This window comes from Mycteria americana, chromosome 8, assembly GCF_035582795.1.
Source record: "Mycteria americana isolate JAX WOST 10 ecotype Jacksonville Zoo and Gardens chromosome 8, USCA_MyAme_1.0, whole genome shotgun sequence".
Taxonomy (NCBI): domain Eukaryota; kingdom Metazoa; phylum Chordata; class Aves; order Ciconiiformes; family Ciconiidae; genus Mycteria; species Mycteria americana.
The window spans coordinates 42,616,604-42,630,469 of NC_134372.1; the positions used below are offsets into that span (position 1 = coordinate 42,616,604).

General features: G+C 36.9%; 1 protein-coding gene across 5 annotated transcripts in view; it reads right to left on the bottom strand.

The window, feature by feature from the left end:
- Positions 1-13,866, bottom strand: part of ADAMTS18 (ADAM metallopeptidase with thrombospondin type 1 motif 18) — an 80,534-nt gene that overhangs the window by 40,057 nt on the left and 26,611 nt on the right. For 2 of the 5 annotated variants that reach the window (XM_075510850.1, XM_075510851.1), the window contains exons 4-10: positions 11,182-11,464; positions 7,815-7,958; positions 7,250-7,449; positions 6,420-6,503; positions 5,393-5,552; positions 4,672-4,777; positions 1,169-1,306 (exon numbers count right to left, since the gene is read on the bottom strand). In XM_075510850.1, coding sequence (XP_075366965.1) covers positions 1,169-1,306; positions 4,672-4,777; positions 5,393-5,552; positions 6,420-6,503; positions 7,250-7,449; positions 7,815-7,958; positions 11,182-11,464 — 1,115 coding nt within the window. Of the gene's footprint in view, positions 1-1,168; positions 1,307-4,671; positions 4,778-5,392; positions 5,553-6,419; positions 6,504-7,249; positions 7,450-7,814; positions 7,959-11,177; positions 11,465-13,866 lie in introns of those variants that run through there. The other 3 variants (XM_075510853.1, XM_075510852.1, XM_075510854.1) reach the window with 3 other exon arrangements.

Below are 13,866 nucleotides of genomic sequence, written 5' to 3' on the forward strand. Positions count from 1 at the left end.
ATCTAGTCTGCTTCTTTCCCTTAAATGGATTCCCCAAATCAGGAATCAACAGAATCCACAGGCACACTGTCTCATTTCAGCATTTGCTTTGTGTGGATTGACAACAGAAGGCTGCTGCAGCTTGTGTGCTTTGGGTCAGCTGTGTCCAGCTTAAGACCAAAGGTACCCTATGGTCTACTTTTTTCCCTTTTATATGCTTGAGAACCCATGTATACAGAAGGTCACTCTGTGCTGGATTTAGCTTCCAAGTGTAAGTCTCTTAGACCACATTGCATGTTGGGGGGCTTACATGACTTTTTAGTTCACAATTTGCTTGTGTACTCAGAATATGTTGCATCATCGCAGCAGAAAAAAATCACCAGAACTCTGTCACCTTTCCTGGCTGCTACTCTAAGATACTAACTTGGAATTCAAGGATCAGATCCACAGAACTATGTAGGTGCTTGATTCTCACTCTAAGTTATTAACATCTAAAATACCTGTATTGATCTGGGTCTTAGTACCGCTTACACATTTTTTTACTAATCATGTATAGTCTACCCATGTAAGACAAACAAAATAAAGGGAAAAATGTACAGGAAAGGACTGCAATTCTGATGACATTAAACATAGACTGAAGAACAGTTCCTTTAAAAGCATCACTGAGTAATGCCAACATACTGGAGAAATAATCGGCATCTTTCTCTTTCTCCTTTTTTTCCCCCCAGAATCAGTATATGAAAAATGTAAAATGTCTTTACTCATGACATGAGCTAGATCAAGAGAGAAACTCCAGCAAGAAAGGCCACTAATGGTAATTTACATTTTGTAATGACTTTGGTACCACTGCATCTGCTCTCTTTTGTGTTCACTTCTACTAATTCTCTAATAAACCTAGCTGCTGACAGGAATGCCTGAGAAAGAATGATATGCCAGTCATTACTGCAGGATATTCACGGAGGGTGAAATTCATTCTTTTGAAACGAGGCAGGACAAAAACACTTATATTGCCATACCACCTATACGCTTCATAAGTCCAAGTGTGTGGGCTCAAATAGTACATGGGTTTGAGCACATTTTAAAAGAGGTGAATTTCACACTTAAGTAATTTTTATGTCTGTTCAAGAGTTCAAGCGCAGTTACTAAAGATACATTCCCTGGCACCAGCTCAGATTTACATCTGACCTACCTGAGAAATTTGTTGAGATACTGCCGGCTGCATACAGACCAAGAAAACACTCCATTGTTTCCTGTGAGTGTGGGAGACATAATATTACCCTCAGCTTTTCTACAAGGATTTCCTTCTCCATCATGAATCATACCAAAGCTGAAAAGAGAACCAGGCGTGAGAGTGAAAATCTAGATTAATCAGAAGCAAGACACAATCTGGGGCAGAAGAAACGCTTTCTGGGTAACAGTTCTGTGCTTGAACTCCACAGGGAATGTGGAATTCGTCCCTTTCAATCCAAAGGGATGAAAACATATGCACCATACAAATGACTATTAGTATGAAACAAGCTCCAATTAATAACATTAAAATTTTATTGTCATCATGCATTTGTCTGATGAGAAAAAGTTAGTCAAGTTTCAAGGAAGACCCATACTGGTGATGCACAGGAGCTCTGCAATGTGAGCTAATGGCAAGACACTGGCACGTAAGTACCAGAGCTGCAGACTGTGTCAGAAGTTTTACAGTTTAACCATTTCTCTTTCCTGAAGGAGAAACGTTTTGTGGTGAGATGGATGGAAGTAGTGGATCTTATGTTCAGTCACACTTGTACTTGCCTACAAATCTACCAGCTTAAAACAGGCATGCAGTCTGAGCCTTTCTTTGACTAGTGACAATGCCTGTTAACATGAATGGTGTGGAGATCAGAATCCAGGGAAATATCAGTGTTACACAGCTGTAAGAATATAACATAACTGTCCTCCTAATAGGAGGGAAGAACTACATAGTTGCATTCAATCTGTAGCAAAAGAAGTGGGATTGAATGAATAGAATACAAAGTAGGAATACAAAATATGATTCTTTTCTTAATTTTGGCCACTAACTTGATATATTATCTCAGGCAAATCACTTTCTTTTCCTCACCTTTGTTATACACTGTCACTTACTTTGTCTAGACTGTAACCTCTTTAGTGGGAATACTGCCTCTTATTGGGTGCTTTGCTCAGTCTGCAGCATCATGAGGCCCTCCTTTCACTAGGAGAGGTGTTAGGATAATATAAAGAATAACAAGCAATAATAAAAACAACATTAAAAATGATAAATTATGTGGAGCTTATGGTTATAATAAAGCTAATTTTCAGGTTTTTTCCTTTCACTGTTTTATATTTACTCACTGTATAGGACATCTATGAATTTCAATGTGTTTTGAATAGAAATTTCATAATGTTACTTCAACATTGTAGTACGTTGGCGACTTTATGAATGTAATCTGTGCACGTGCAGGGAATATGTAATTTACTGGACTCAATCCTCTACTGTTATAAATCATTGCAGGCTCATCAGAGTTACTGCATCTGTTGCCACCAGCTGAGGCTCCAAACTTGCTGAAATATATGGCTCCTTCTATAAATGGACAAAAAAAGTCCCAACTGAGCCAGTATTTTAGAATCCTTTATAAAATACTAACTTTGTTCACATGCATTGTAGCAAAGAATCCACAGTTTATATACCCACTGACACAATGGGCTCTGACCTCCCCAAGGAATTGTTAAGCTTTCAGGTAAAAACACAAACTACTTAAAGAAAACCATAAAAACGTGTAACAACTGAAGCTACTCAGTGGATCACAGAGTGTGATCTATCAGTATACAATATTGTCCTACTACGAAATCCTTAGGTTAATATATTCACAGCGAACCTCAGCACCTCCATAGCTGTCACAGGTTTTTTTTTCTTCCAGGAATCTCTGTATCACAGAGACCAAATTCTGTTGTCTTACATCACATACTAGGTAGTCTCAGGAGCATGGACACGAGCAAATGATAATAAAGACATTTTGTATCTGGGGCAGATTTTTTCCAGGAGACAAGATGCATTTTATTAGACAGGAGTATGGAACTGTACCAAAGAAAGGCTGAATAATATGAGAATCAAAGGCAGTGGTGAAAAAGGAAAAAAGCAACATTAAAAAATTTCCAAGCATAATCTCTCAAAGCAAGTAAGAAAATAAACAAGAAGGAAGAACATTAAGAGACTAAAGGGGATAATTCTTGAAAAATAAGCTATGGGCCTGATTCTCTTCTAATACTGATTGAAGGGCATTAAAAATGTACTGAGGTCAGTGAAATTGCATTAGTGTGACAGGACGATCAAACGATATGTATTTTACATATTTGGTCCTATTGAAAGTGTTGGCACAATTCCCATGGGCTTCACTGGTAGCTGGATTATTCTTTAATACCTTGTTTCCCTTCAGATGTACAGAAACCTGTGAAAGGGTCACTCGTGTAGACATTAGGTCATAGTATATACTGTAGACCATATTTGTACAATGAAAACTAAATAGTCCTGATTCAGTCATGCAGAATCGGAAGGATTCATGCCTTGACCAAACAGCAGAATACAGTACTACTACTTTTCAAAGATATTCTGTGCAGGAATGTTGCTGCACAAAATAAAGATCCTATGCCCATGTTTTATCTGACCCTTGATTTCAGGTTTGTACCACATAAAGAAACTATGCTTCTATACTGCCAGTGGTTAGACAGACTCCAGATTGAGCTATGTTAAAACTGAAAATCAAAACCATGCAAAAAGTTGTGAAAAAGTAATTCAGAATGATTTGGGACAAAAACAGGAGAGCAAAACCTAATCAACTTTAGATTTAATTCAACAATTCAGAGAATAGCTGAAGCTCCATAGAAGATTACTACTGATTTTGTTTGAGAGACAGCAGGTTCTTAGGTTCTTAGAGACAGCAGTTTCTATTACCATAGAAATCAAATGGAAATCCAATGGATATAGATATAGAAAGGCAGAAACCATCACAAAGGTTGTTTCTAGCCAAATCATGCACTAAATAGGTAGAGAGAACAAAGAAGGACAGGTTGAATGGAATGAATGGCTCCTCTGGGAGGAGCACCAGGTCTTCTGGGAAAGGGACCTCTAAGAGACTTAGAGAGATCACTTCTCCACACTGTAAGCTGCAGTGTCCTTTCTCTTTTTGGAGCAACCACACTGATACTAGAAGCAATTTGTCTACCAGAACATGGTAGCAGTGTGGGAAGCTTGTAGATTAATATTGTCAGCTTTTACTGTTTGTTCTGGTTATCACCTGGAATATATAAAATGTCAAAAAATAAAAATAAAAGGAAAGCACCCTGGGCAGCTGATTCACCATTTCATGCTAAAGGAAACACCTCTGAGTGAAGAGTCTTGACTCTGTTTGGCCTAAAATTGCCTATAGCTTCCCGCCAAATTAGAAACAGTTGTGAGGTACCTGTATCAGAATAAGGTCCCTCCACCTATGGCAGCAAAATCGATCAAAATCCCACAGTGGTTATTTTTATGATTGTTGAAGAGATGATATTTAATAAGGCCAATGCATTAACTGGATGCTCTATATATTCTAATCATTATACAGCTCTCTGTAAATGATCCATATTTAACTGGTTTATATTAACTGGTGCTATGTTTCCATTCACTTATTTATAGAAGGAGCATGTAAGACTCATGAAACTTACTTGTGTCCAGATTCATGAGCAATTGTAAAAGCCAGTCCAAGGCCTGTATCTTCATTAATGGTGCAACTACGATATTTGCTGCACATGCCACTGATAGGTGCAAATCCTGAAGGAAGGAAGCAGTAGAATAGCTTGTTCCTCTACAGAATTCCAAATACATTTATCATCTGCAATGGTCCTAATAAGCCAGTCTATTGTGGTGCATGAAGATGGTTGTCTACTTCATTAGGTTTATCATGAAAGAATTACAGCACTTTTATTTGACAATAAAGGGACTCCTGTATAAGAGGTATAATTCAAGCCTAACCTCCCAAAATACACTTTACTTGTAAAGATTATTCCTTCCCCGCCTCATGCCTTTACTGCTCCCAAATTAGGGAGGAATCCCATTCAAAAAGGGCAAGTAGTAACAAAACCAAAAAAATTATCAGAGTGGCTCAGAAATATTCTCAAAATCAAAAATCTTCCTCGAAGAGGTGACAATCCAAAAGGATGTCTTCAGACAGCTTATTTTGCCATTTTTTCTGCGGCAATGAAATCAGTAATACTCTTTTTCTTCTAGGTACCTCAGAGACAAATATGTAAAAATAATACTGTTGTTTCCTCTTCAAGAAGGCTAACATTATGTGCAAAAATGGACTTTTTTATTTTAAAACATTTCAGTCTCTATCAATCAAGATGCTGCTGTTGACACCCACAAGCTTCTCAGAATGTCTCATACCTAAAGTATCACAGGGCTCATTTTTCCAAGAGCAGATATCAAAACCTGTAAGCAAGATGGCATGGTCATGGCGCTTTCCATTCTTCCCAACCAGAGCAGATTGCCATTGACAAAAGCTGTTCAGTGACTGGTCCGCATGGTGGTTAATCAGTAATCCACCCTGTAGATATTTCACAGACACAGAAATAAGGTGCTTCCATCAGTACTTGAGAAAGGTAATTGAAAGAATAAGAGTTGGTTAGGGAAAAGGGAATTATTTTTTCAGATTTGTTCTACATAAACTTATGTATTCCCATGTTAACTGCCTGTGATGAGTGATTCAGCTGATGAGTTAATCTATTACAATTGTAAAATAAAACTGCATCTCTCCCCAGACACATAGATATTTTCAAAGTCACTGGTTGGAATTACAGTGTACAAATATATTTGGTTCCTGATAAAGCTGAACACCAAACCATTTTCAACCTTGTGATTAAAATGTTTGGAGATTTCTGTGGAGGAAAAGTATTATCCAAGTAGATCAACCCATCACAAATTTCTTTTCATCAAAAGAGATTTTGTCTTCTTTTGTCTCAGCACCCTTGACAAAAGAATTGGCTCCACTCCCACCTTTTGTTACATGCTATCTTCAGTTTGGGACTTTTCACTCCTTCCCCCTTCTGATCATCACATCTTGGAAAGCCCAGTTCAAAATCTTTTTATTTATTTAAATACTTCTTAAGTAGATTTCTCATTCCAGCCATTACTCTTCAAGAAAATGCTGGAAATTGTTAAGTTTTGTCTTACTGGAAGCATTTCAACGTTTCTAAAGAACATTTATATGAAATGAAGATTTTAGTATCAAAAACCGAGAAGCAGTGAAATGCAGAAAGTGTGATTTTGGAGGTTTTTGTGATTTTAATCTTCTCACGATTTATGTCTTAAGAAACCTCTAATGAAAATTCATGCACATAACATGGGAACACCCAATGCTCCCTGTGAGCAGTAGCAAATTACGTATACCACACAAAATTCTGACACAACTTACAGGCTCTTGTTCCAAAAGAAGAAGGCTCACAACGATAATGTTTATATCACTTCCTATTGTTCCATCTTTAAACAGACTAGAGACCTGCAACAATTATTGAAAAGGAAATATCATCTACATGTATTTTTTTTTAATAGACTAAACATATGTATGGAGTTATTGCATTGGGCTTCAATTTTCAATACAAATTAATGGAGTTATATGCCTTGTAGGATTAATCCAAAAGAGCTTAACTCAGAAGAATTATGCCCCACACCACTACACTTATTCAAAAAACTTGAAAACCTTCTATTGATTTCAGTGAGCCTTGTTCTGTCCCTGGTCTCCTGCATCAAGTGTAATCAAGTTCAAAGTTCAAGTTTTGTAGTACCAAACTAAAAAGCAAAGCCACAAAGGAAAACATATTTCTAGTTCAATTATACTATCTTTCTCAAAATAAATTTGTGCTTTCTCAGATAAATTTTTGTTTCAAGGAGAGACATCAGCCAAAACATACTAAACTTCATGATACTAAAAGAAATGAAAGTTTCAATTTCAGAGTACCCGCCTTTTTTGTGCTACACAAGAAGTATTTTAAAATTTAATATTTTAAATATTTTCCAATTTAATTTTTTTTTTACCTTACAGTACTGTTGCCAGAGCTGTGATAATCTAGAGGTGTATTTTTCAAGAGCTTTTTAACGTAAGTAATACATTAGATGAGGCTTGAAGAAAGGCTTATGTAAGGTTCCCCTGCTCTTTTTGGTATCACTATTTGTCTAAGGAAAGATCCTACTCTGACATAACAATATACCACAGGGAAAACATCCTTCAGTTACACCACATCTTACCATATTCATAACTGTTAAGATGTACGTTGTTACGTTTTCCTTGCCATGTTTCTCCAACATTTTTTTATCTGCCACAACAAGGGTTTCAACATTTAGACTTCCATTTTTCTGAATTTTAGCAGATGATCTTTTGAACCTTGCAGAAGTCCCATATTCATCTGAGCGAATGTATGTCTCTTCTGTGGGTGGCTTAGGTGCATCTAAAAGGAAATAAAGCTCAGCTTTGGAAAGGGTTCAGATCACCCATGAAGAGTTTCATCAGAAAATGAAGTATCACAGGTTTAGAGCCTTAGATTATTTTTACAGCATGTGATTTAATACTTATGGCTAAGTTCTTGTATATTTATTAAAAAAGACCTGATTCATTCCTGAGGGAAGGATGGCTACAGGGAGAGAAGGAAATGGGAGAGCCACATTCATATGAAATAAGCAGTTTAAAATAAGGAATTAATCTAATAAAATGGTAGCATCTGTGGCAAAAAATACACACAGAATTTTTAACAGAATATCTACTTTTTTTCTTCCTTTTGATAACTTCCTGAGGTGTTTGGCATGTGCTACTTACATAGTAGTTGGTAAAAAACTCCTTTCCACAACAGACGTCCATCGTCAGTACAGAAAGCAGACACACACCACAAGTAAGATTCCTGCCAGCCTGCTATTGCGATTGACATTAGCCTTCTATGCGAATTTGCCACTGAGATTATTGCTGTTGGGAACATATTTATTTAGTATAGGGAAATGTCAGGCAACAGCAAGGAGGGCTTGACAACAGGATATGCACATCCAGCCCACACACCCCAATGCCAGGGTGCACATTTTCCCTCTGTGCTTGTGTAGCATGGTCAATGGCATGGTTAGAGAATGGCCTCTACTCCATTTCTTCAGAGAGCCAGAAAATGGGAGAAGAAATCTATATCCTACATCCTATAATGCTCCTGTTATTCATAGCTTCTTTTGCGTAAACCTACACTGTGTTTGCATCAAGAATTAACTCGAAGGCCACTTTAACATACTATTTGGATAACAATAGGAATTTTTTTGACACAGGATGTAATGTGACACAAGTGAGGGAGCCTCAGGTAATTAAAAAAATCCTGCCTGTGCCTCATCAGAAAGTTATTCCAATGACAGAGCTAAAACAGACGCTACTTCCTCCCATGCCAAACTGGGAAATCAAGAATACCACAGAAAGCACAACAGTGGTCTGCTTTCAAGAACTAAGTCACTCTGAGCTATATTTAACATTGCAAGTGACTGTGCTCGTAAGATTTTAAAATGTATCACTCTTTATAAACAATTGTCCTTTACAAGCTCAAGAACTTTTCTGTTCTGGAAGCACATCAAAACATGAAGACATGTCTCACCCAAGAGTGAAGCGTTTAGTTCAAGGCACATCAGTTTCCATGTACTATTTTGAAGGCAATACAACTTCAAGGCATTTGCCTCATAAATCCATGAGCAGTGGAGTTTTGCTCTTGAATTAACTTCACTGCTGCTAATAAAACCTAAGAAGCAACAGTATTTCAAGCATGATTTACTAACTACAGTCCAGTCAATTCTCATGATCTAAAACATTTAGATTGTGAAGAAGAGTTTGAAAGATGATTAACTGTCTTCTCTAGTGCTTACAAATTGCCAGCATATGAAATTTTAAAAGATGTTGAGTGGGACAAGCTACTTTTATGACACTAAAAGTGGCAGTGTGTTCTTCCCTTTTACTATTCAGCAAGCTTGGATTCATTCTTAGGTTAGGATGAACTAACCTTGACTAGGCAGTGTTAATAGCAAAGGACTGCCTTCGGTAAGACTGCATTCTTAATGTCTTTGTTCATTCAAGCTGAAATTTTCTATTCCAGGTGACCAGACTGGTTGCTGAAAATTTCAAACTGATAGGACTCCAGATCTCAGAACAAGACCAGAAAAACAATGTATAAAAAAGAAAAAAAAAAAAAGAAAGGAAGAAGATGAAAAAAGCCCCAAGTACTAATAGAAGGAGTGTTGCCGTTACCAGAGTGATATGTTTTTCTTCTACATCCTATATTTGCCCCTACTCAATTAAACGATCACACATGATTTTATCTGTAGGACTGCATTCATTCAGTGAACATGAGATCGACTTGTTCTACAGATTAACCAAGGCTGGGTATGGAAATAGGTTGTTATTTTTTAGAACTCCTCCTTCCTTTCTCTCAGAAGGTTACAGGTATGTACTGCATGAAGTGAAAGACTGCAGGATGTGAAAAAAAAGAGTTTCATGGTTAAGGTAATTAAATGCAATCTTGCTTAATCAGATTCTAACAGTGCATCTGACACCAAGTTCCTAAGCAATGATAGGTAAATCACTTATACTAAACTCATCACAGTTGGATGCTAATTGCATGTTCTTCACGTAACATAAACCCAGCTTGAATATGCAGCTAAGAAATTATAGTTGTAACTTAAATTATTGAATATATAGATACACGTATACAATTACAGGAGCATATATTTTGATAAGTATTTTAAAGAAAAACTCAAGTTTATCGATCTGGTACCCCGAAGCAATGGTTATTTTTGACCTCTCCTGTGTCTGTGAGTCCCATTTATAAGACAGGAATAATGATAATATCTTCTCACATCCCAGGAGGTTATGAAAATACACTGTTCAAAATGCACTCGTTTATTATAGGAATAAGCACCGTGTAAAAGCTCAAGAGGGCATGAATAATTCTGAATTTGGACAAGCAGTCACAGGGGGTACAGTAAATAAGGCGCAAGACCACAGTGGACAATGCAAATAAAATAAAACACTGTAGAGCAGATGAGCTAACTTAGCACCATTACCCTCTGCTCTGAAGCAGGCAGCAGGAAAAACAGACAGGAGGGAAAGGGAGTATGTAATGACGTAGTTTTGAACTGCATAAGAATGCAAATGTTTACAGGTTGAATCATAGGCTTGTGCATCTGGCATTTGAGGTCTAGCTTTCAAATCCAGGGAGAAGGATTTTTGAAGAAGCAGTCAATTTTTAATAAGTAGTTTTCAGGCCTCAAATAGGCCTCAGTCTCAGACAGCCACCTTTTCCACTACCTCCTTTCTCATTCCTTCCCTTCTATTTGTTTTTCTCTTCCTTACATGCCTTTTGGAAAAGAAACCTGCTCATTTTCTCAGAACTCTAGTTGGAAGTTGGAAGAATATAACTGGACTGAGACAATGCTTTCAATACTGTATGCAGTCCTGGAGACCCTCATTAAGAAACTCAGCTCAGAAGCAGCTCAACTTTCAAAAAGAATCAACTGAATGCTGTAAGTACAGATATAGGGTCCAAGGGGGCTCTAAAATGTTCTGCAATTTGAGGGCTTAATGAAGGACTCAGAAAAGACCTTGGCAGGATAATATATTCCAGTATGTTTTTAAAGAGGTGGCTCCAAAATCTTATTTAAACAATTTACATGGGAGGTTCTTTTTGAAAATCTCAGTTGCTGAAAATTTCATTATCAAATGGTGAGTTCTGAAGGACTTATTCTCTGTCCTCTCAGAAATTAATGATTTGGAAGACTTTTTCTCCATCTTCAAGCCTAATTAGTTATATATCCCCAAACTAACAGAGAGCAGTTCAGGGACTTGGCATCCATCACCGTGCAAAAGCAGCAACCTAAACCAGAATTGCTTAGTGAAAACTATGTCAATGTCAAGAAAATCAGGCAAGGGGTCTTTTAATCTAGGTAGAGAATAAGAAAACTAAACAGTGATTCTGATGGCTTAATAAAACAGATGATGACATCAATTTAAAGGAATAATCAAGTTTCTCATATCTACTTCATTTTAGAAATGTATAATTTAAAAATATTATGTCTCCATCACAAAGGTGACTATGAACCACACCTCAGAATCACCATACAGTCTCTAAGGGCCACTATCTCAAATAAGGAGAGAAAGTTTCCTTACATACATTTCTTGCGACGTCCACAAAAATGTTGCTTTTGAAACCTTCCATGGTGGTAACCATTCACTTGAGCATGATACTTGTGGGAAGTGTGAATTCTGTGATGACCAAAAGAAAAGTATTTGGGATTGGACTCTACTGTGTACCGGTGCACCTTCTCTTCTGCAGTTCGTTTATATAATACATGAGGATGGTGTCCAGCAGGTGATGTGTAGTTGTGCTCCTGTGCTAGCTGCTGAGGTAATGGAGATATAAGGAACTCGATCTTCCGTGTCCTTATCAAACCTGACTAAAAAAAGAAACACCACAAATTAGAGAAAAGACTGTCAAGGTTCACAGCTGGAACATGCTAGCTCTTAAAGTGATCTCCCTTCAAAGCCCAGACAGATTGAAATGTGCTCCTCTAAATTAGATTTACTCAAGATATAATCTAAATAGTCTTCCCAATTAAAGTATGCATAGTTTCACTTTGGAAATGACCAGGTTTCACATTTGGTAACACACAAAACAAGAATGTTGTGGGACTGGCAGCATAGCACCTTCACACAGTACCATGAATAATTTCATATGCAATATTAATCCATTCTTCACAGTATAGATTTGTTTGTATGTGTTTGTGTATAGGATATACAGTTTCACGTAAAAAGAAAATGCTTTTGGAAAATGCAAGTTCTAATAAATGCATACATTAGTAAAACAAAATATTTTAATTAAGATTCAGGTTTTTTTCAGAACAAGGTATTACCAGATGGGAATACCAGACTTATGGTTACTCTAAGTAGAAACGTAAGTACATTATGGTACAGCAGCACAAAGCTGAAGCATCTGAACATTTTAGTTCTATCATTCAGTAATCAACTCCCCACAATTTAATCATGATAAAGGCAATTTAAAATTTATGCCCTCCTACAAGAGAAAACTGATCAGTGAAAGCAAGTATCTGATCGTTTTCCTTCTTGGATCCCTGAAAGACAGAAGTAAGTATGGGAAAACTACACTGTATTTTTCACATAGTATCTGTGCATAAAACTGCACATGTGATGAAGTGTTTCCAGGATCAGGGCCAGGGAAATGTGGGTGGCACTGAGGAAGTATTTCCATGCAGCTCATTAATCAGTTATGATTTTATTTCATTTCTTGGTTTTGTAAAACATGTTGTAATAAACACTCCTTTTTACCAAGTCAAAAACCAAGAAGAAGTTTCATCAGGTAATTCTATTACATTATATACGTAATACTAGATACAGATTTTTGTTTTGGATCAGCAAGGCTCTACCATGTGCCAACACCCTCCTGCCAAAATTGACATCCCATGAGGACTACATATCTCTTATGCTTCAGAAAACTATGTGCAGACAAACAAATGTCAATTGCAAACCATCTTGCCTGACATCTTAAGTCCTCCCAGATCATGATTCCATCTCCTTCCTCAAAAAGTATTCTTTGAAAATGCACATATGAGACATGTATCACCCATTCCCTTCTGAAATGGATGCTTTTCTTTAGCCTAACCTCCTAGGACCAGAATGCCAAGGGTATCAGAAGGAGAGCAGCTTGAATGCCTAACGTAAGCATTGTATTTCTTCAGGATTTGTGGAATTTTCTGCACTTTCAGAACTGTTTCCCACGAGGAAAACTCAACAGAAAATGAAAAGCAAGTGAAAATAGAAAGTTACATATGAAATCTTCACAGCTTTAACTATTTACTAAGCTAATGCTAAAATTGACTTTAAGTCTATTCCAGCTGAAAAGATTTATCAGAGATATACAGGTCCTCAACAGTCTATAGTCATACATTATGGCCTTTTCATGGAAATTAACTTCTGTCTTTCCACATCAAAAGTATCTCCACAGTACTCCCTGATATAAGCATCTTTCATGGGGGCCTAATAATAGCGCTCATAAAATCATACTGTGATCTTAATTTTGACAATAGAAGAGATTCCATATTATGAACTGGGAGGGTCTAATTGCCTCCTGAAAAATAATATTAAAACAAACATAGATGATATTCAGATTAACAATTTGCCCCCTCTCCTTTCTTCAGCATGAATTCATAATTACGTGTATCAGCGTACATCTACTTAACATTCTAAATGAAGGTTAAAATTGCTCTGTCAATAAGAGACAGGCTTTAAATAATTGACAAGAATTTTACTTGCCTGCTCACTGCAATAAGTTGGCATATTTCAAATGTCAGATCACATTTGGTCATGACAAAGTACTTTCCTGTAGGGAAGAAGACTAATATTTTAATCCTTATGATGTGTGTCATCACACAACTTAAAAGGTGGTTTTGAGAGGCAATCTTTATCTACTAGAGTGCACTGATAACTGGGCACTGCTAAACGATTTTTTTTCAGCTGGAAAACAGAAATTTAGTGAATCTGGTTTTTATTTCCCCATTTTAAAGGTTTCCACATCTGAAATTATTCCTGTAGGATTCATTTTGTAAATGATTCAAACCATATGGAACAAAGGGGTTTCTACATTTTCCTGTAAGAAACTGTCCTTGATGTACCAAGTTTCAGCCCCAAATGTAATTTCTATATTTAACATCATAATGGTGGATTGAGAATTGGGGGGGGGGGAAGTGAACTGAATTCTGGGTCCTGTACTGTATGTATATTGCTGCACCTTTACATAGGCTGTAGCTGACTGAGTGCCTTACAAATGTATTCACTTTTTTTC